The 22,457-nt window shown below is 46.6% G+C and overlaps 1 protein-coding gene across 3 annotated transcripts in view; it reads left to right on the top strand.

Moving 5' to 3' along the window:
- The first annotated feature begins 254 nt into the window (after positions 1–254).
- LOC144175095 (protein lin-9 homolog) overlaps positions 255–22,457 on the top strand; it is a 61,327-nt gene continuing 39,124 nt past the window's right edge. Inside the window, exons 1-7 of one of the 3 annotated variants that reach the window (XM_077704159.1) lie at positions 255–327; positions 653–688; positions 862–908; positions 1,027–1,134; positions 1,235–1,306; positions 4,749–4,876; positions 6,612–6,737. In XM_077704159.1, the coding sequence (XP_077560285.1) occupies positions 309–327; positions 653–688; positions 862–908; positions 1,027–1,134; positions 1,235–1,306; positions 4,749–4,876; positions 6,612–6,737 (536 nt within the window). In that variant the 5' untranslated portion in view covers positions 255–308. Of the gene's footprint in view, positions 420–462; positions 594–652; positions 689–861; positions 909–1,026; positions 1,135–1,234; positions 1,307–4,748; positions 4,877–6,611; positions 6,738–22,457 lie in introns of those variants that run through there. The other 2 variants (XM_077704161.1, XM_077704160.1) reach the window with 2 other exon arrangements.

The following is a 22,457-nucleotide window of genomic DNA, read 5'->3' as shown; positions in this document are numbered from 1 at the left end:
GTTCTGGTCGACATTGCTCATCAACAAAAGGGATCTGTCACTTGAAGGTAAGTTTAGACAATCTGCATAAAAACTGCGGAACTCGTTGTGAAGCGACGCATTCTCGCTACACGCATTTTCCGACGCCTATTATAGTGAGTGAGTGAAAGTCTTAGCTCAGGGGCCAGACAGAATCGAGCGATCACTGCAGACCCGAAATGAGGTTTCGGTTTCGGTTTTGCCTACGTTGCCAGCTCCGCATTCCGTGAAAAAACGAAGTGTCTCGCGGCACTGGCGGCGCTTATGTAGCGCTTTTTGAATGCGTCGACATGGCGGACTCGCTTGAAAGTAGGAAATTTCCTCCGTGGTGTTTATCGCTGTAATCGTCAGCTTACCGCAAGGGTGTAGCCCACCGATTTTAAGCTGGATAGACGACGCAGGTTTTCGACGGTTACTTCGTTGCTTTTATACCGCATTTGGTGCTGTGTCTAGCTGCCTAAAAATAAATACTGTTCGTGTAAGCCTAATCACGGGCCCGCTGCAGGCATTTTGAATTCGCCTCGGGAGCATTTTGAAAATTTGGCGGAAAAAGTGCTAGCTGTGTTTGTGTCGAGGTATGGTCACGTACGGTAATTTAACAAGTCTGTGTTCACGTGGGCTTCCTTCTTTTCAGCTGAATCGGCAGCAGCGCTCCTCAGTATGAAGGATGGTGAGTAGCAAATGTTTTGTATACGACGCCAACCAGCCGCTGCCTGGCTGTGTGGCCCCCCCCTCGCAAGCGCGCGATATTTCGAAGAAATGTCGATATGCATGCGTGCGTGCCGTGAAACGCGACACTGGCGTAAACTTTTTCCGCTGCATAAGGCCCTTTTCTCTTGCTAGGTGCGCTGAATAACAACACGCAAAAGCATCTGGCGGTGCTGTCCAGGGTGAGTCGCATTCGAGGGTGACCTTATTCTTCCGTTCTCGCGTTGATTGCGCTATGCTAATTGCGTGCTTAAGAGAAATGCCGGGGCGTTTTGTGTGACGAGTCCATCTTTTGTGCAGCCTCCGCGGATTAGAAAAAGAAACAGAAGAATATTTAACGACTTCGAAGATACGTCGTACACGCTATCCAGATCGTCAGGGCGGAAATCGGCTCGTACTGCTTCCCCGGTGAGTTCACGTTATTAGATTGCCTCTTTTACCGTAGGCGTGTGGCAAGATTTCATCTTCCTGTATGGAAAATGTTAAACGTGGTTTCTTTCCTTTTCAGGTTCCGCAGAAAACTGATGATCCGGAATGGACTCCAGACAAGAGGCCAGGTCGCAGCATAAAAAAGGAGCCTGTAAGTTACCTTTTGCACACACGCCTGTATCATAAATCTCCTTTTGAAGAGCTGGTGATGTAGATATGTACAGCTATTGGGATGTTTGCACAAACTGGTTGTATGCATTTCTCACTAGCATGCAGGCGTGGCATTGCGCAATGGCCAGCACATTTCAACATTGTTATCAGCAGTGATCAACATGATGGGACTTTTCACCGTGACAGTTTGACCTCTATGAAGAGACGGCAGCACCTATTTGTTTCCTATGTAGAAAAAGTAATGTATCGCACCCAGGTTAGGCACAATGTTTTGAATTCCTTGAATACTCGTGGTTTTCTAACAAAGCCTTGCAAATGTCCTCGAAACTTCTAGGGCTGAAACAAAGCTTCCTTATATTAAGGTTGGTGTGACACTAATTCATTTACAGAAACCAACTTACTTGCAAATGGCGCTAGCTTTTGAAATGCGTTACATGTAGCGGTATTCGGGAAAGGAAATCGTAGAAGGGGCCTAGTTTTAAAGAAAGGTTGCACTACTGGTTTCAAACATGCTACCATTTATGTGCAAGGGACTTGGTCACGCGTGCTGAGATATGACATTGCGGCCTGTATTGACTTTTCACGGGAGCATTTGCTTGCTGGCTTGTGTTTCAGCTTAACTGAAGTAACTTCTCACCTGGCTCGATTTGGTGTAAATAGTATCTATATTGCTACAGAAAACAATGCATCTTAGTAAGGCCCATAGCATTTTTTGTATAGCAAGTCAAATAACGGCCGCAGGTACTGTGGTTCAAAAAAATAAAGAAGAGAAAGAAATCTCGTATGCTGTGTCGCATTAATCTTTCCAGCTGTCATTAAACTTATAATTTTTTTCGATAAGGGCGTGTGCAGCAAACCGCGGCACCGATGACAACAGAGAGTACCCATGCAATTATAACTTTGCAAATCAGGCCATTTATCAAATTGAATGTGGTTTAAAAGGACAGGGAAGGGAAGTCTTGAATCTGCCACAGTGGCTGAATGGCTGAGTCATTGTGCTGCTGAGCCCAAAGGACACGGCTTTGATCCTGGCCGTGATAGCAGCTTTTCTGATGAAGGCGAAAAGCAAAAATGCCCGTCCTTCGAGGTATCGACGCATGTTTCCCAAGGTGATCAAAATTGATCCGGAGCGCTTCACTACGGTGCGCCTCGTAGCCCCGGTGTAGCTTTGCCGTGTTAAACCCCATCATCAATCAGATTGAATGTGTTTTGAGCGGTCAGTGAAGTGTAATCTTGAACTCTAGTTTGTGGCTGCACTGTATAGTTAATCTCGTGCGATTCTTCACATCACTGTTTAGTGGAAATCATGCTCCTAGTACCAGCCTTTGGGTGCTGCTTGTTTCCTTGTCCTGCTACATAGCCCTTTCATTCTGACTCCACTATTGTGCGTGGCTCTGTGCCCGTAATCTGTGCCCGTCCATGTAGATGGATTTGCTCCGGCCAGGCTGTCTCCCCTCTCCTCAGTATCGCATGGGGAGCCACAGACATGTAATCAACTTCATGCTAATCAAGACGCATGCAGTACAGTCGAACGTCGTTATATCGAAGTAGTGTTGGGACAGCAATTTAGTTTGTTATAATTGATATTCGTTGTAACAGTAGAGCTAAAAATCTGCTCAAACCAGTTGGTAATCTGGCTCCCGCAAAAGTCCTTGATACGAAAACGCATTATAATAATCTTCGAATGTACTATAAACAAGGTAACCCTTATCTTTCTCCTTGTGGCATTTCAAGCTCAATGAACCAGAACATGAAACGGGAAATTACAAGAGGACAAAGTTCATTTGACAAAACAGGCCTGCATTGTTATTATTTTGGAGAAGGATGTGATCTTTGTCTGGTGGCTATTCACAGCGCTGAGCAGGATGAAGTTTTCCAGTGTCCACGAACAAAATGGGCCTTTTCTACTTGTGCAGTCTTGAACGGCAGGAGTTTTTCCAAGTAGCTGCTCAGCCTACTGGTCAAATATTTCTTCATTATGTCCGATAGTGCGCACGGCCCTCAGTTTCACTTTCACTTTCGTTATGCAGTTTCACTTTCGTTATAAAAGAAGTGTCATTAAAATGAAGCATGACCAACCAAAGTTCGTATTTAAGTTCACTGTAGCCAATAATTCGCTATATCAGTGCTCGTTATAATGAGGTTCAACTGCATATTGCAGAAAGGTGAAAAGACATCACAACAGGGCGGTACAAGAGGCAGAGAATAAACATGCAGAATATGGATTGGGACACGTGAACAGTCTAGGAACAGTGAACGGAAATGCAAGAAAATTGTATTTGACGGAGAAGTACCGGCCATTACATTGGGGATGGCTGAGGCCATTGGGAGGCTGCACTTGGGGAAAGTTTTGGGTCCAGTGCTGCAAGTCATAAATAGTCACGTCCTATGTCTTCGCCCGCTTTCACCCTCGTTGTCCTTAATGCCATTGTGTGCAGTCTTGTTGCACAGCTGAGTGCAGCCCTTTTTTGCTGGCTTGTCATTACAAGGATTGCGTAGTCTGCACTTCTGTTGCACCCTGGCTCTCACTTTGTGCTGTCAGTGACCTGGTTGGCCTTAGCGTTGCATAATCCTTGATTTTATAGGCATTTTGCTGGCACGCCCTGCTTGGATGGCGTCGAGTGAATGCAATCTTTTGGTAGCTAGCCAGGTGAGCAAAGATAGCTGGAAGCCTATGATTCAAATGTTGCTCGAAACAAAGGAGTGCACGTTCGACATTGTGTGTTTTCCCCTTGTTTCGGGGGAACGTACCCGGGTTCAAGACGGTCTCCAACGTGCACTGGGCCTAGGGCTTGAACAGTTAGTTTAAAAGAAGTGACAATCGCGTTCTTTCTTTTGCCGGTCTGTGTTATGCATTAGCGTGAACATATAAAGTGCATCACTCACATTAACTGCGACCTTCCTTTTGTGAATACAGTTGACGCAGGTGCAAACTTTAGGCACATGTCTGCCGAAATTTGCGTTTTGCCATCGTCGTGTGTTCAATTTACCAGCGATGGCCGTGACTGTAGGTGCTATATTGTGCAGCATGCACTCCTAATGTCACAGGTACAGCTTGCCATACTGGGTGCTTGAAAACTTGGTATTCGTGAAGCCTTGCACCCCTTGTGCAGTGTATTGTTTCGCAAAGTGGCTTGGCTACGCTTTTAATGATCTCAATTTCTTTTTCCAGTTATGCCAGTTAAGTTACCAAGTTCTTTGTTGTCAAAGATCCCGGGGCATGGGAACAGTGCTGGTGTAGTTGCAAAGAATCCTGCTTTATTTTGATCTGTTCCAGGCTCACTATGAGTAAGGCTATGGCTCAGTACGAACTGCAATACTCAAATGTGGCTTTTTTGGAAGCCAGGCACATTAATTAGCAAGCTGCTGAGCTGTCCTGGGGTGTCATGTGAATCTTGTGTTTTCAATCATCATCTTCGCAGATGGCTCCAGCGGTGTTGCCAGACAAGCGAGTAATCCAAAAGGTTGGCATACGGCTACGGAATCTCCTGAAGCTACCAAAAGCACACAGATGGGTCTGTTACGAGTGGTTCTACTCGAACATCGACCAGTAAGTTCCCACGTTCAGTCATTTTGTCGTGTTATACCTGCACCACACATACATAAAAAACGACATTAAGTGCTTAACTCTTTCGGGACCGCTCCATAGCCGATCGATCACATATGATCGATGGTTTCGCGAGCCTGCAGAATACAAAGTTTCGCTCGATGGAACACCTAGCGACATCTAGGAGATAGTTTGAAAACTGGAGTTTTCTCTTTTGTGAAGTTTCTTTTTTTATTGCCAGGCGGCAACGCGTCAGATATTTTATTCTGACGGGCAGTGGTATCGAATGTAAACAAACATGGCGTCATACTCGTGCGAGCGCGATAAGAAATCCGCTTCGTCTCGGCTCGCATATCTTCGCCTTCTACTGTGGATTTTAACGATGAGAGTGGCAGTGAATAGTCGAAATGCGGCTTTAGAGATCGGATTTCAGCTCGAGTGAGGATTCGGGTGTCGATCAGCCTGGAACATCAAATCGCGCTCAAAGGTGGGTGTTGGTTTCGGTTTCAATTGGCTCTGGAGTAGGTATGTGCGCTCGAACTATGTTCTGGCTGGTTCATATTTATTCGCTAGGGTGTTAACTACCTATGGTGGTGATCTCCTGCCACCGGCGCAGAAACGGATCAAGTTTTTGCCGAGACAAGAGCCCGGCGTGTACCTGGGTGACGACATAGCCATGGCCCTAGTGCCAAAGAGATCACACACAAAACAAAAAACCAGTTACACCTAGCCGCATCAAACTTTTTCAATGAAGAAACAAAGCATTGTGTTAGATTTTGTATATCCTGAAATAATTTTATTCTTTTTTAATATTGTTATATTTACGCTTTTTTCTGTTTTTCTGTAGTTTTTTTACGAAGTTCTTAGTTTCAGATTTTTTCATGGTTCTATTGTCAGTGTTGAAGTAAAACTTGGTATTGTATGTAAAAGAACATATAATTAGCTGCATTTTGGTATATGCTAAGGCAGGATGGTGCCTTTGCTTTATGTAAAAAAAAAATTGTACCGAGACCTCCCTTTTTTATCACTTTTTCCGGCGGTCCCGAAATTAAAGGAGCCATGAAGAGAAAACAAAAGTTTGTTTTATTCGAAAGATAAGGTGTTTCATAGTACCCCAAGCGCTTTCCCGGAAGTAAATGATGCTTTATTCACTGAGAAATAAGGCAATTTAAGCCAAAATTTTAAATCTTGCCTTTGACAATGTGCACAGCGGCAATAAAACTGCTTGAAATCAAAATTTATCTTTGCAAACACACACTTCTTGGTATTCTCAGATGATTTCACTAGTTATTACTGTAAAAGCGTTAATCCGACAATTGAAAATTGCCTTCTGATTCACCATTGATGCCCTGATAAAATCTGCACACTGGTGCTCTGTTTTGTACATTTTGTAATTTCCATCAAAAATCATGTTTTTGTGAAATGGTTAAGGGAACCTAATTTCGATAGGGCATTCGAGCTCGTTGTCAAATGACCTTGCTTGCCTTATAAATGCTTTACATGCAATGAAAATGGGCATTGAAATTTTCGTTCAATGTAGACGATTTAAAAGAATAGATGCAGTAATAAAAGAGCTAAGCTAAGCTGCTAAGCAAAATAGCAGCTTGCATGCTTGGTTTTTTGCACACATGCCATTTTCTATCTCTGTTCAGTGTTTTTGAACCCTTGGAGTTTATGTCAAGAGTTCATGTCACCCTTGGGTGCGACTGGGAGTGTTTGGTGTTTCTCTGTTCCCCAGGCCCCTGTTCCTGGGAGACAATGAGTTCTGTGGCTACCTGAAGCAGTCCTTTCCTCTGCTCAAGACAAGAAAGCTGACGAGGGTTCAGTGGTGCAAGATTCGGCGAATCATGGGCAAGCCTCGGAGGTAAGGCCTGCTTTTCTGCCACGGTCGTAATCTCTAGTCTGTGTAGAATGCCATGTTCAGGTTCCATAGACTCCCTTTTCCCTGAAAGTTTTTGTCCAAGATGGACACTGTGTTACAAGAAACAAGAGTTCCCGTATATGGGTCTCTCAAGAGTGCAAAGTTTCATAACCATCCCCCACTTTGAGGTTTAAATTTGTGTGGGGAATTGACCCCTTGCACATTTAGGAGCTGTGCAGTGGGCTCTGGCAAATGCAGCCATTATGATTACTGTCTCCTCTTCCGGCCACCAGTTCTCACCTGCTCGTGCTCAAACTTCACACTGCGGTCATAACTTATCAACTAGAGCTCATTTTCATGACACTATTTGCCTGTTTTGTTTCTCATGACAAGGCGCGTTATAACAAGGCACCTTATCAAGGCACAGGACTTATCGCACTTTCTGTCAGCACTTGGGATGTGTACGATGCAATCCTCTCACCGCTGCAGTATGTTTATTAAGTTTCAGGCGCGTGCTAGACACATACGTAGTAAGATAAGAATTGTGTGGCACACTCCCATTCTTGTTGCAACAAGACGCCTTTATTACTTGCGTATGCATTTTGGCGAACACTTAGTTAGTGCATATTTAATAATGAGTTTACAGCATGCTTTTCTTGAAAAACGGTTTCATCCTCCTGCGTGGCGTTGGCAGTGCCAGCTATGAGTTGTGACGGGGCCTATAACGCCTGTGGGTCGAGATGTCTTCTTTGGGCATTTAAGATACTGAGGTAATCAAAATTAATCCACAACCTTCTATTACAGTGTGCTTCATAGCCCAAGTACAGCTGCGGTGTGAAAAAAACGCCAGAATTTGGTGTCACTTAGGATTTGTTTGCTATCTTGGCAGATATCATTATAAGGTCAGCAGGCTATTGTCTTTCTTTTTGTTCAGGTAACTAATGGCCCTTGTGGGTGTTGCATCGGGGGAGCGAATAATATAATGCAGGCATCCAAACACAGTTGCAAGGGACAGGCAGTTTAGAACATCCTAGTAGAGGCTACAAAACGCCATAAACAAGTACAGTTGAACCTCAATATAATGAACCACGATTTAAGGGGAGACGTGGGTCTTGAAATGAACTTTTTTATTAATTGGTCTGTGATAATGAAAATCACTGTGCATATGTGTTTTGTCTTCCTCATTTCAAATATGTAATTAGTTTTCAAGTGGTATAATTATTTTTTGAGTTATAAAGAAAACACTAGAGCCTAATTAAGTAATTTCTTACGGGCCTTTAAGGAACTTTTTATTAAATTTTTCTTAAAAGAAATGGTATGGATGTGTAGCTTAAGACCTGCCATGCATGCTGAAGCTATTTATATTCCTGTAAAGATAGTTGATTGGATAGAATTAATAAAATTATGCCAAGTACAGTTTTCTGAAAACTTAATGACCTCTAATTATAACTCATAACATTTATTTGAGGCAAAATGAGCCAATTAAAATAGCTTCAGCATGCAGTTCATTTTATCCCGAATTCAACGGTATAACACTTGTAGAAATCCTTTGAAAAAAACTACCTCAAAACCCCTGTAAGGCTAGGCACATATGCAAAAAAAGGGAAGCTGAGAAAATCGCAGTTGAAGTTTTACTACAAGTGACAGTTTTATCTATTGAGCATATGAAAAAAAGAAAGGTTCTAGAATGTAGCTCGCTTTTCGCTCAACAAGAGCATACCAAGTTTGCTGAAATCCGTTGGTGGGAAAATTATGAAATCCTCTGTCTACAGATGGCACCTGGCAGAAAAACTGAACAAAAGCAAAGCCAGAACGTTGCTTCAATTTTTATGCTGTTGGCAGCGCGCCGTCACTCATTGGCGACTAGGGCTGAGGTGCCGATCGTGCACCACAGTTGTAAACGTTTATTTTGTTATGTTACTGCTTCATTTGTAGCAATCAAATCGGATTTGCATCGCGTGAAATGAGTTGCAGCGAAGGGGCTGGTAACGGAATGCCCGCCACTGTTCTGTAACGTGCATGTGCTTGGCTAGGTGGGGTAACCACGTTTTCGGTCTAATCTACTCGTATATCACGTCACTAACGCACATTGTGCTCAGTGCGAGCATTTATAATTCCCAAATCGCTCATCTAAATGGTAACCTGCCGACAAGGAAGCGCTCGCCGGAGTGCGGGCCGACCCGCCGCGGCATCGTTGATAACAGAATGAACACACTTCCCTTGCGACGTCGGCGTGCGGCATCCTCCACTTTATCATTTCTTTTCTTTCTATTTGCTGCTGATCGAAATATAGACGCAACTTAGTGCCCCCGCAGGCGTAATCATATCGCTACGCTATCGTCTCGGCAGCCCGCGGGGGCGCTAAGCCTACCTCCGTCTCGGCGCCGTTCTCGCGAAAAGTCGTCGTCAGACACGCAGAAAATCGTACTCCAGGCGCTTTTAATACTGCTAGTTCTTCCTTTCAGTTATCGATAGACATATTTACTTTATTTTTACGCCATGCGGGGCTTTTGCCGGTCCTCGCATAGATGAATACATGAGCCGTTGCACTGTGATGAGAGTGCCGAGCAGACGACCCACGGCGCCCAGCCAATGAGGTTGCGCCCTGCGGTCACGTGCAGTCAGTAGCCAATTGGGCGGCGCGTTCCGTCTCTTTTCTACCCCGGTTTTACTCGCAACCAATGGACGAAACGGAGTGGTTCTGGCGGGGAATTGAAAACGAAAAGACGCGCTTTCGAATGAGACCAAGATGGACGCCGTGGGGCATGTAGAACCCGAGGGGCGAGTCGTCGAAAAAATGCTATTTTCGCGTCGAATCTTGGCCGATTTTAGCGGGCGTCGGTGCTATAAATTGATATTATGGCTCAAATACGTACTCCTGGGTCTGGATATTTTGCTAACCGGTAGAAAAAAAGCTCTACTTTCCTAAAATGGCGATTTCTAAAAATCGATTTTTTTGCCAAATTTCGGGATTCCAAGACCCGCGTCTCCCCTTAACTAAATTTGTGATATAAAAATTTTTTTCTTTTTTCTAAGTTTTCAATCAAAATTTTGCTAAATGCATGTATTTTTACTTCTGATTTAACGAAGTCACGGCAACAAAACAAGAATGAGATTCCGGTCAAGGCACATTTTATTTTGCCTCTCAGAGCCTGCTTTGAAAACATTAAAGGGGCACTGACACAAAAATTTTGCATCTTGTTTTTTTTTGTTGCGATAAGTAGCTAGTGACCTACTTATAACCTGTAGAAACCTCATTTGCTTCAGCGTGCGACGGTTGCTTAATTAGAGGCATTTTCAATGCAGCCAGTCGCAGTTTCGGTTTCAGCGAGTGCCGCGAAACGATGGATTTTGTGGATTTTGTGTGAGCAAAGCTGACCACGTGACTGTCGGAGGGATATCACGGAGCAGAGCCGCCGTAGCACTGTTGAATCCGCATCAACGACAGTTTCTGTGATTGCCCCCACGTACTGATCTTGTGAGGCGCTTAATTAAAAAGCGACCGTGGATGTGACGCAGGCGCTGCGAGTGCATATGCTACCGCGGCTAAAGAACGACGTGCGACGCTTGAGACGGTGGGTGGCAAGACGCGCGCTGGGAGCAGCCGGCCGGTCTGCCTACAGGTCCGCCTACAGATGTGTTCGGCTTAGCACTGCGGCGGATATTCGAGTGCCGCTCTCATAAGCGGTGCAGATGACAATTTTTAATGCAACCCGCCATCGCATCATTAACTCCTTTCTCATGTAAGCCACCATGGTTGGGACTTGGGGACAATTTCGTACAGCGGTAACAAGCTATCACTCGAGCTACCTGCGCCGGCCTGGGCCACTTCGCGGCCGTGGCCGCCGCCTGCACAGCGACCGTGCGGCTAGCTCAGTGGGCTTTTCGTGCCTCCGGCGCGTTTTCGCATCCAGTGGTAATAAACAGTAATAGAAACAGAGTGCCTGGAATCGCTGTAGAACTTTGGTCGCGGCCAGCTGCCCGATGAGCTGACGAAATCACGGCGCCTCTGCCACCGCCGCCAACGATCGGGTCGTTCGTTCTCGAGAGCAGAAGCTCCGCCCTCCGGCCCTCCGATTGGAGCGGCGAGCCGGCGAAAAACGCCGGCAGTGCGGAAGCGGCAAACACAAACTCGTGACGTGTTTGGACGTTGTTTATTTACACAATATCCTCGGGATGTCGATTGCGCGTGGTCCTCTGCTGTCTGCTCGGTTGCGTTTCGCACACTTTAAAATTGATTTTAAATATGCTCTAGGCTGTATTCGCCGCTGATATTTTGCAGATGATGTATATGTGTTCCCACCAATCTATCTCCGAAGTTATCTCGCCTTCAAAATTTTGTGTCAGTGCCCCTTTAAGTACTCACATTAACACTTAAAGGCAAACTGCACTCAAATTTCACCTCGGCCAAATTTACTTTAAACAAACAGTACGTACCACCAAACCAACTGGGACATGATTGGTAGCCCCTTGAAATGCATTGTTAATTAGTTACAGAAGTTTAAAATAGCTCCATCGCAGGTGGCACTGCACCTGCTGGTGTATCGCGCAAACAGCCATGAAGCGGAAGTGACATTGTGGCTTGCCCCGTGCTTTTTCCTACGGCCGGCCAGGATAATCAGTTGGGCTCTGCTGGGCGCGCTTATTCTAGGACTGCAATCAGGGCGAAGCGTTGTGTGCAGGTTTGTCCCGGCCGGCCGCATTGTGCCGCCCACTCGCCGGCTGGGCCGGCTGGAATGTCAGTGCAGCCTGGCTGTAAAATGGCCGCGCTGTCCTGAGTTTCGGTATCAAAATCTCCGATTTTTGATGGCCGTTTGCACCGCGGATATGCGTATTTCAGGTGTCATATTTTATATCTTGCAGTCTTTTTAGGCAGACTATACGGAAGTCACGTTTTCAGGAGGTTGAAATTTTGAGTGCAGCTGGCCTTTAAAACTCTAAAACGAAAGAAAAACACTGAAAGCTACGATTGACAACAATTAGAAGTGATGAATATAGCTACTGAAACCATTACCCGTCATAGACGGCTTATAGCTTGTCCGCCGTTTTGAAGTCTTCATCGTTGTCTACGCCAGCACTGTCTATGCTTAGACCACGGCCGCTCGATGGAAACTAGGTCCGGCCTGCCGAACGCGCCTCTCCGCCGGTGACGGCGTTAGTTTCCCTTTCCGCCGCAGCGTCAGTCGTGGCGCTAATCATCGGTGAAAGATGAGGGGCAGCTGCCGGCTGCGGTCACGGTTTCAATACGGTGTAAGTTGTTCATGACTGCCCCGACGGCCGAAGTCAGCATCCTTATAATTTATAATATTACGCGGTGATAAGTGCGGCCGAAACTCACAATATAGGCGTCACGGACTAACTAGTACTTCAGAAGTAGGCACAGCGCTACATTTGTTTTCCTTTTAGCGCGCCGCATGCGACGTTAGCAGGTGGCGTATTGCTAACGTCGAGCGCAATAGGCGGATTTCTTTCTAAAGACTTTCCCAAGGCTTTCAGGAATAATATTTAGCATGGCAAGCTAGTTTGAGCAACCGCATTTGTTTATTACAAAACAGCTTACAACTTGAGCTTACGTAAAAATTACATGAACGTTTCGTGGGGTGTCGTACACGCCCATTTCTCAATGCGCGTTTGACAAATGTGACTGGATATTTTCACACCTTGCTTTAACTGTGTTTTCAAAGAGAACTGGAATAATCTAATACCTTTTAGGATCCACTGGTCCATTTGCTTTGGAAATATTGTTCGGCGGCGCGTTAGGTTACCGGGTACACAAAATTATGGAAGACACACGAATGAAACGGACAGATCGAACGCAACTATGAACTGATTTATTGCAACCAGAACACTATTTACATGGGAACCAAAACACGGAAATGAGTACAGGATGCAGTAGAATGCTATAAAACTTCGGCAGTCGTTCTTTGATTTACACTAGTTGCACAACGTAATATACAGTTGTAAAATAAATTAAACTGTATTAAATCCATGTGACATCAAAGGTAAATTTAATACAACATTTAAAGAGGGATTTACTGGGTTTGTGAGAAAATATGCAATTCATCTTCGCCTATGGTTCACCAGCAATCAGCTTTACAAGCGGAAAAATTTTGGCGAGAAATGTTTTCCTGAAAGCTTCAGTAGATTCTCTAAAGAGCTATTAACGTCGCCAGCCCAGGTGGCAAGAAGCAGCCTCAATAGCTTTTTTAAGAACATTTCGCAAAGCTCATGACAGGGTACGGGTCCCTGTTGCTGGCGCACCACATCAGCGGACAGTCTGCGAGGTGTGGGAATACGGTGTTTGAAAGGAGCTTACAAATTTGTCCGCTGTGTCGAACTGCCTGTACAGCGCGATTCCCCTCGAACTTCTTCACTTGTTCACGAAATTCGTCGCAGCGTTTTTGCAGTTTTTGTAGTTTTTCGTTTAGTCTGTTTTCTTTCATAGTAAGGCGGCGGGCATTTCTCTTGGTGTTATCGAAAAAGCCTGTCAGATCGAACGAAGTCTGGCATTCTCGAGTCTCAAAATTACGTTGGCCGCATGGTTGCATGTCCGTGAGAGAGTACAGGATTGGGTCTAACCTCTTTCGGTGAGTGCGGTTGACCTCTTTCTTCATTATCCGTTAGGCCCAGAATTGAACGCTCAATCGTTACATGTTCTGCAACCATTGTGCTCACTTGTCCTTGATTGCGTACTTGAGATGCCGCCGCACACGCCTCGAGCAGCGGCCGAACAAGCGCCCTCCTCCTTTTCGGGCTTTCCGGCAGGACGTACGTTGGGTACGGCGGAAATTTTGTCGACACAGCTGTTGGGAGCAACAACTTGCCCTACAATCCCACCGTGTAGTCATCCTCTTTGAAGTGCAGCCAGCAAACGACCGATCTGGAGCTTGGCTTCCGTTGGCTGCCCTTGTTGATCCCTTGACGGGAGATGTTGTGCAGCCAGGCGTCTCGGAGTCGTTCTTTGGAGGGAACTCGTGGCAGCAGACGCCCGGGGTTTTCGAGGAATTCGACTTGCAGCGCGGCACGCAGCAGTTTTGGGCATTTCATAACGAGGAGCACACTCGTACGATATATTGCACGAGCAGTGCGCGGAATTCGGCGAAACGAATAGCTCAAAGCGCTCACGCGTGCTTCAACAACCCCGCCGCTGCTGCTCTTCGCGCCCAAGCCGGAGTCTGCGCCGATACGTGGCACCCCACCGCGAGTACAAGCGGCAACCGTAAACTTCGCTTCCACGCCCTCGCCCGTCGCCGACGCGCGATGCTGCAAGCCGCATTCATCCTTCCAACCGTGTTGCTTGCCCGCGTTACTTCCGATTCCACCCTCCCGAAGTTAACATGTACAGATTATTAAAACTGGAAGCTGAGCTAATTCGGTTCCGTTCATAATGAAAAATGACAAGCAGCGTAAATGCTATACAACATAGAATCACGCAAAAATACACAAGTTATCACTGCCAAGAAGTTCTTATTAAATCTATTAATATCCACGCAAGCGGCCTATCAGACTTCACAGGTAAGATTTCACACATACGGGGAACTCGACCGCACATGCTAAATCAAACCACGATTCAAACGAAATACGGAAAGAAGAAAGCAAACCACAAACACATTACCGATAGTACACAGCTGTTTCTCTCAGGCAAAGCAGCGCATCTACGTACGCAGCGCATCGTACACAGCGCATCTTAGCATTTTTTTATGTCCCTGTTTAACGAGTAAATATCCGGTTTACTAATAAATGTGACCTTCTGCAATTTCTCAGCACTTGGGGACATTTGGCTGGGATTAAAATTACCGTGCCTGAATTCAAACATGAGACTGCCCTGGGGCTGCTGAGCCTGTGTTTGGCAAGGTTAAGCACGGCTGTTTTAGAATTGTCCTTCAGTTAGCATGGTGCATGGGAGCAGTAATGGAGTTTTATATTCCAACACAAACGCGCTGCTGTGTTTAAAGCGAATTAGCATTGTAACATGCTGCACAGTCATATTCCCGAACATCGCGGGAACTGGGTTGCGGGAGCGGCCGCATCGCACTCGTCTTTTTAAACCGCGAACAAGAATTACCGTCATCAAACAGATGAAATTCTTAGGCATTGAAGATATATCTTTGCCGTAAATTGTGGTGTCATTATTTTCCAGATACGTGTGTTAGAACGCGAGTAAACGACGTTTAAAGGGGCGATGATCGTCGATATTCCGTAGGCGCTCCGAAGCGAGGGCCGCGGGAGCCGTCACCGATGTGTGGCGCCCCCGCCGAAAGTAGCGGCGGCAACTGACAACTCCGCTGTCACGCGCCTGCCCATTGGCGGCGCGTGAATGGGCAGGCCGGACCTAGTTTCCATCGAGCGGCCGTGCTTAGACTGTTAAAGCCTACTTCAGGTCTTTTTTTCTAGGCCTCAGTTAAAATACGAAATGTTGGATCGGTTGCCAAATGTTGATGTTCGTAGAGATGATCCAATGAGACGACGACTCGCTAGCTCGTTGGCCGACGGCACATAGCCGACAACGGTCTACTCCAACTAAACTCAAAATGTACAAGATGTACACTTTATTTACATTATGTACTTACAACTCATGGCTCGTGATCGCAAACAAGAGGTCGGGCAAGGCCCGCGTCGAGGGGGGCTGGCCGCTCTCCACCTCCTGCCTCTGTCCTCCGATCTCCTCAACAAATCAAACTCTTTGGTTTTAGCACTAAAACCCCGCCCGCAAACGGGTTGTCACAACTTGAGAGTGAGGATGGCTCATTCATTAGCCCACACTAGGCCACTGATTGGCCACCGTGACAAACAAAGCTAGGTGGGTTCAAAACAGTCACGTGACCCACCTTTCTCACTTTCATACAGCAACGCAAAGGTATTCCGCAAAACACAAATATAACAGAAATGAAAGCCAACCAACTAAAAGCAGACCTAACGTCGTGAATCGGCTCTCGGGCTGCGCGTCTTAAAGGGGGCCTGAGATGGATTTCAAAGTGTTTTTGTTTGTGTCAGAAATCTACTCTATAGTTCTTGTAGAAACAAGTCCAAAAATAGTAAGCATATTCGCTCACGCTAACAAAAGTTATTACCCCGACGAGACAGAACTATTTGTTGGCTCGGCGGCTTGCGATGACGACATAGTCCGACCTCGTCCGAGGCGAAGCACTCATTTCATGGTTGGCCGCCGGAATGTCCGCGATTTTTGACGGCGGTGGTTTGGTTTAGAGCGTCGTCGTTACCATGGTTACTTCAGCGAGTGGGTCGCACATCAGACGACGACGTCCTTTTTTTTTTTTTTTTTAAGCTACGTTTTCAGTCTTTACGGACTTTGAGCAGGAGATACTGGTGATTGCGGAAAGCGACCTTGCATGCGCGAGAGTTTCCGTGAACGGTAACTTATTTTTACCGTCGCTACATAGCGATACAGAGGCTAGAATTTCTACCGACTGTAGTAGCGAGCCCCCTGCGCCGGCGAAATGTACGCTCGCGTTTTGATTAGATTACCGGAAAGTTCCGAGTGAACACCCTCCCCCGAAACATCGCCCACCCCCTCTTACGGGTGAAATATTCAATTTACTGAAAGACGCGCGCCCACCCCGTAAAATCCATGGCTTTAGCGCCGATGAGTGAACAAAACAAACCCGAATCATCTCTTCATGTGTAAATGCAGTCACTTATTCGTCCTTTCCGCGCTTGACCCGAAATTTCGCCCATCTCGTATTTTTCACTTGATATCACTGTACTTAAATTTGGGTGGGCGTTCTTCCGGAACTTTACGGCACAGCAAATGCGCTGTGCTCTGCGCTTCATGCAAGCAATCTTGGTTGATGTTGTTTACTACATTCTTGCTAAATGATGATTAGGAGCACGATAAATGACAATTTTTTTAGAATGAGCGAGCAAAATTTCCGCCCCTACTCCAGCTTCCCACGCTTCCAATTGTTCAGATGCCTTTATGAACTAGCATAGCTCTTTTATGCTTTCAAAATCCTCTTGGGCAAGGTAATATAGGTAACTGCGGAATCATTACAATATATCTTACTCATTTTATATCGAAATATTTAGCGGTGGCGTGAATTCTGGTTAATGCAATACTTGGTCCTAATTCTTCCCACTAGATGGCGGCGTCAACGTCATGTTTTCGATTTTTTAAGCTCTACAGTAGAAGTATACGGCTCTTCTTAAAAAAATTATTGTATTGTGAGAGTTCAATCTAAGACGTCTAAGATTCAAGCCATTTCAAGCGTAAGCGAACAGTTCTGGGCAACAAACGTTTGTGTCATTTGCTTTGCGACAAATTCGCCAGATGTCGCTACTCGGCAGAGCCGGTAAGCCGGAATGCAGAAACCGCAGAGTGCAATCCTTTCGTTTTCAGCGGCAAACGGCTACTCTTGCTTCATTTAACACGGTAAACGGTAAAGCGCGCTAAGGACACTAGGCAACAGGTTCATTCAGAAGGCCGGTGCAGCAAACCACACTTTCCTGCGATCATGACTTGATGGGAAGCAATGAAATGAAACTCTTTGGCAGTTGTCGTTACGGGATGAGCATGCTCTTGCCCTTGCCGCGACCGCCGCAGAGAATCAGCTGCGACAGCGTTTGGGCTTGAACTGATTTATTCAGCCCGCGTGAGCGCACTTGAGCGTGCGCCTCGTGATCACGAGCAGTGGCCGGCGTCGTCCAAGCGCTGCGTGAGGAGCTCCTCCTTCGTCGTCGGCGCGGCGCTCCCTTGGCGCGCCGTTCGTTACCACCTCTGAAACAACGTCGAGGCTACACTCGAAACACAGATGGTGCAAAGAATCTATTCGGGTACAGCGTCCAAGAAAGCAAATGCAAAGAAAACTGATGATACTAACACCAGACACGGAGCGCTGAGCGATCACGCTGGCTGCAAGCGTCGTTGCTCCTGCGCTCACTGTATCCTTCCGCCGAGAACGGAGGAGCGTCAAGCCCGGTTTGGCCCGGTGTGTAAGTGCTTTACACTCCGGTATAAAACAAATATGTGTGACTGTGTAAAAGCACCCACACACAAAAGATGTTTTTTGTAGCTTTCTGATGTTTTTACGCTCGTAAAAAATTGATTAAGTCAAGAGCGCACAAACACGTCACGATTAGTTCAAGAAATAGCCGTTGCGCTCCGATACCATCGACCCCCCAAAAAACCCCATCTCAGGGGCCCTTTAAGGGGACACGCGGGTCGAAAAATCGCCATTTTTTTCGAAATGTTTTTTTTTTTTTTTTTTTTTTCACTTGCATTATCATCTTTGACTATCCCTCTTTCATGGTAAAAAAATGAAAACGAAATACGAACGAGAACTTAGTGAAAATCGTGTCTGAATGACTCGCGGTGAGCCTAGAAATCACGCAATCAAGCCGAATTTCGGCCGTCTTGGAGAGTTTTTGCTGCACGGCAGCGCGGCTGGCCGCCATTTCAGTCACTTGAGAGAGGTAGACAAAGCCGCCTTCTCTCAATCAAACCGCTCGCCAGCTTCGTATCTCCACGTAAAAAATAAAAAAATATTTCTTCCCGCTTGTTTTGGGAGCTCCCACTGGGTATTTAAATCACGTGACGCGAAATCGGGACCGCCATTGGCTCTCGCCGCTTGTGAGCCGGCATCGCCCGTGTCGTTCCGTTCGCTACTTCACGCTATCTTTTCTATCGTGTGTTGTTAATCATGAACGGTGAGAAGAAGCATGACTTTCATCGCCGCAAGTCCCGGACTTCACGCCCTCTACAAGGGAAACTGGAAGCGGCGCGGCCTTGCGACGATTGCGGCCAACGCTGGCACGACCGGCACGGCGAGGCCTAACGGCGACCCGCCTTCAAGCGTTGCGAGCGCAGCTCAACGAGGCGAGGCTGGTTTTATCAGTGACACTATCAGCTTTGTAAGCGCATCGGAGAAGAAGTTTCAGCCTTCCAAGGCGGGGAGACAGTCGGCAACGGGAGTGGTGCAAGCACAGTTATCTCCGAAGTCGAAGGTCTGAGTGACCTTGTGAGCGGCGCCGTGTGCGCGATGTGCGGGAAGTACGAACTCGTCGTAGTTGAGGTCGCAGACAAGCGGAAGGGCCTCGCATTGGTACTGGAACTCATTTGCGAAAACGTGGAGTGCCCTGCAGCAGTGGTTTCTTCTATCTACTCGTCGCAGCGCACTGCCGCCATCGGCCGCGGAGGCCGCAACCCGGAACTCTGCAGGGGAAGTCCCCGTGATAGTTTCGCCATCAATGTGAAAGCGGTACTCGCTGCACGTGCGGTTGGCATCGGACACGATCAGCCGTGCAGGTTTTGTGCTATTCTTGGTCTACCAAAACCACTGCACCAAAAGACGTTCCACAACATTGCCAAGAAAGTAAAGTTCATGCCGCGGCCACAGAAGTCGTCTCTGACAACCATGCTAAAGCAAGGCAAGTAACTGTGTTGCAAACTGGTCAGACTGACGTCAGTGTGATGTTTGATTGTACTTGGCAGAAACGAGGACACAAAAGCCAGAACTGTGTTGGCACTGCCATTTCTCTCGACACTGGTCTCTGCCTGGATTTTGAGGTGCTGTCAAACTACTGTCAAGATTGCAGCCACCCCCAAAAGCTTGATTAGCAAGAGGAGAAAGTGTGGCAAGCCTTTCATGCCCCTATGTGTGAAAAAAATGTCAACTACTCGGCCATGGAGACAGAAGCAGCACTGCGCATCTGGCACAGGACGGTATCGTACAACCTGCAGTTCACTGTAGTGGAGACTGCCACTGCTCTCACAGTGTTGTGGTTCAACAGGGGCCACACTAGCTTTGAGCAAGTTCTCCAAGAACTGGGAATCTTCCCTTCAGAAGAACTGGTTAGACTAAGCAGTGCAAGTGACCAGCGGAGGATCAGGCAGATGTCTGCCAGGCTGACTGCTGCGGCTAGGTCCCATCGCCACAGCCTGGTGAAACGGGCCTGTACCGAGGACTCCACCCGCAAGAACCGTGAGGGTGCAACTTATGCAGCAGGAGCGTTCTAGTTTTAGTACCTCAATGTGGACATTTCAGACTATATCCCCACCAAGTTTCATGTTGTTTGGGCAAGAATTTCTGAATCTGCCAAAGAAATAAACTTTCAATTGCGTTTTTCTCAGTTTGATGTTTTTGTCCGTTTTCTGAGTTTGTGCACACTTATTTTCCCACTTAAAGTTGTTGTATCACGATGAAATTTTGCACAGATGTTCATTATAACACGTAGAGTGCACAAATCTTGTTCATTATACAATTTGTGTCCTTAGATATTTCTGACGGTCATAAAACAAAAATATACAGAACAAGAAAAGGCACACTACCAGTCATTTTTTTTTCGTGGTGAGGAAAATGAATGAGGCTTTTTCAGGTAGTTTTGTGCACTCTGCAGATCCTAAGGAACCACCTAGGGTATTTTAAAAGTTTCAGGAAAAATGTTTACTATAAAAGAAAGTGCACAAAAAAGCCATTTTTCTGCAAGTCGTGCTGCATAACATTTTATCCGGAGCAGCTATTCGAAATCTGATTGCATATATGACCAGAGGAGCTCAATCTCTAAAAGATGTGAAAATTTCAGCCTCCTAACTTCATTATTAAAAAAAAAGTTGTTTCGAGGAGCATGTCCCCTAAAGTATTGTCATACCGTGCACGCCTATGTTTGTGCTCCGCGCCGCCAGAATTCCTTTCCTTTGTTAACACGTGGAGCGCCTAACAAAGCCTGGTCGCCTAACCCATTCACGCACCCCAGTCGCCGAGTCGCCAAGCTCAGACGCGTGACGAACTGAAACTTCGCCCAGTAACTCTGAGCAGTGCAACTGTCCCAGACTGAACGTCTGGTGACTTCCTAAGTCTGACCCAATGTTTGACCCCTTGATCGACCTTCAGCTCCCGTCCGCTTTGGGGATTCTCGCAAGGAAATCCTTCTTCGAATGCGTACATCGCTTTCAGCCATTATGGGGTTACTGACGCGTTTGTATACGTCGTCTCCGGACCCGCTCGCCGGGTGGACACAAAAGCGTGGTGAAAAACAAAAGCCTCCGCGGTTTCTCCTTACGCCAAGTCCACTCGGCTGGCGGGAAAACAAACACCATTCAGGTAAACAAGCTAACCCCAGCGAACGATATGTAGTTGCCAGGCGGTTTTAATTATCAAGTGAGGGGCCCGAACTTCACAGCCTCCTTGTTCACGGTGCCGCTGCTCTAGGTGGTGCTCGTTGATAACCACCTTAGTACAGTCTGCACTTGTTACAGCGGATCCGGCAACAACAGACTTTCGGTTACAACAGACCATTTCTGTTGGTTTGTCTGGTCCCCATGCATTTTAACCCTTTGAGGGTTTTTGCCATACGTGTACTGCGGCGGTTTTCCGTCCGGCAAGGTCTTTGCCGTACGGGTACGATTTCGAGCATCCGTTTGAAATTTCGTGCCATATTAACGATGCATGCTCCCTGGGAGGTGCTGCCACCTCCTGGGACTTACAAGAAGTGTTTGAAATTTTTTTGTGCTACCTTCTTGCAGTGAAAAACAGAACTCTCTGGCTTCGGCGCGTTACGGCGTCTGTACGTGTCAACGCGTTTCGTGGTTTCAGTTTCGCCACGTGATCGCAACGGAGGCGCGCGAAACTTGATCGGCGCTCGCTATCAGGGGCGGCGGAAGTTGATTTTGATCTATATTGGCGCTGCTCTTATCTTGCTTATTACCCACGCTCACTAGGTATTCTTGTCCTCCTTGCTTGGAACTGAAGTAACCTAATCGGAGACTCTGTTGCGGGGGCGGCGGAAGTTGATTTCTATCTATATTGGCGCTGATGTTAGCTTGTTTATCACCGCCGCGCATGAGTTATTCTTGCTCTCCTCGTTTACTGGGTTGCCTTCGAGTTCTTCAGATGCACGGCAAAGCGGCGATATGGCCCAACGCACTGCCCGCTCTGATGACACTGACCACGATGACTCTTCTGACTCTGAGTTTGCTCCTTTCACCGAGTCTGAATTGGAAGACAGTCTTTCTTCGGAAGAAGACAGCTCATTTTCGGACATGCGCTTTATGCGTGCAGACTGCGATAAGGCACTGTGCCTAGACCCGTGTTTCAAGGAATACCACACACTGAAATACTATTGAACATTTTTCAGTTCTAAGTGATGCTGACCCCAAAATACTGTTCCTGATAATTTTTTACCATTTAATCCTGACTTTAGACATTTTGTACATTCCAAATCCGCAATAAACTAATTTGACCACCACGGAAAGTTTTTTTCAAAAAAATTCGACCCTCAAAGGGTTAAATGGAGTCCGCTCCGCTCACAACGGACCCGGCTAGAGCAGACTATCGGGTATACAACAGACTAAATATTAGGCGAAAATTGTTTCGACTGAAAGTTTATAGTGGAATTCGGCGATGCCGGCACCCGGTGTGCTTTTTCTTTGTTTATTTTTTGCAAGAAAACTGTTATGTTTGGCAACATTGCTGGCAGCTGGGTCATTGGCGCAGCCAAGCCAAGCCAGTGCCAGTGGCTTTTTTTTTGTGCGACTAGCGACATGAGCGGCAGGGTAGCTGATTTCACTGTCGGATAAATTAAGCGTAATTAACGCTGTTGAACATGGGGAAAAACAGGCCAACATCGCCAGAAGTACAGGCTTGTCTAAGCAGACAGTCCTCTCTACCGTCAAGAACAAGGCCGCTGCCGATAAACGGGACTCCGGTGAAATTGAAAACAGGGCTATCGAATACTCGAAGTGGTGTACTCGAAGGAGAGTCTGCCCTC

Source organism: Haemaphysalis longicornis, unplaced genomic scaffold (genome assembly GCF_048455015.1).
Source record: "Haemaphysalis longicornis isolate Haplotype H1 unplaced genomic scaffold, Haemaphysalis longicornis Haplotype H1 scaffold_3, whole genome shotgun sequence".
Lineage (NCBI taxonomy): Eukaryota > Metazoa > Arthropoda > Arachnida > Ixodida > Ixodidae > Haemaphysalis > Haemaphysalis longicornis.
Note: the sequence above shows the minus strand (reverse complement) of the source record. Positions and strands in the feature narration are given on the sequence as shown.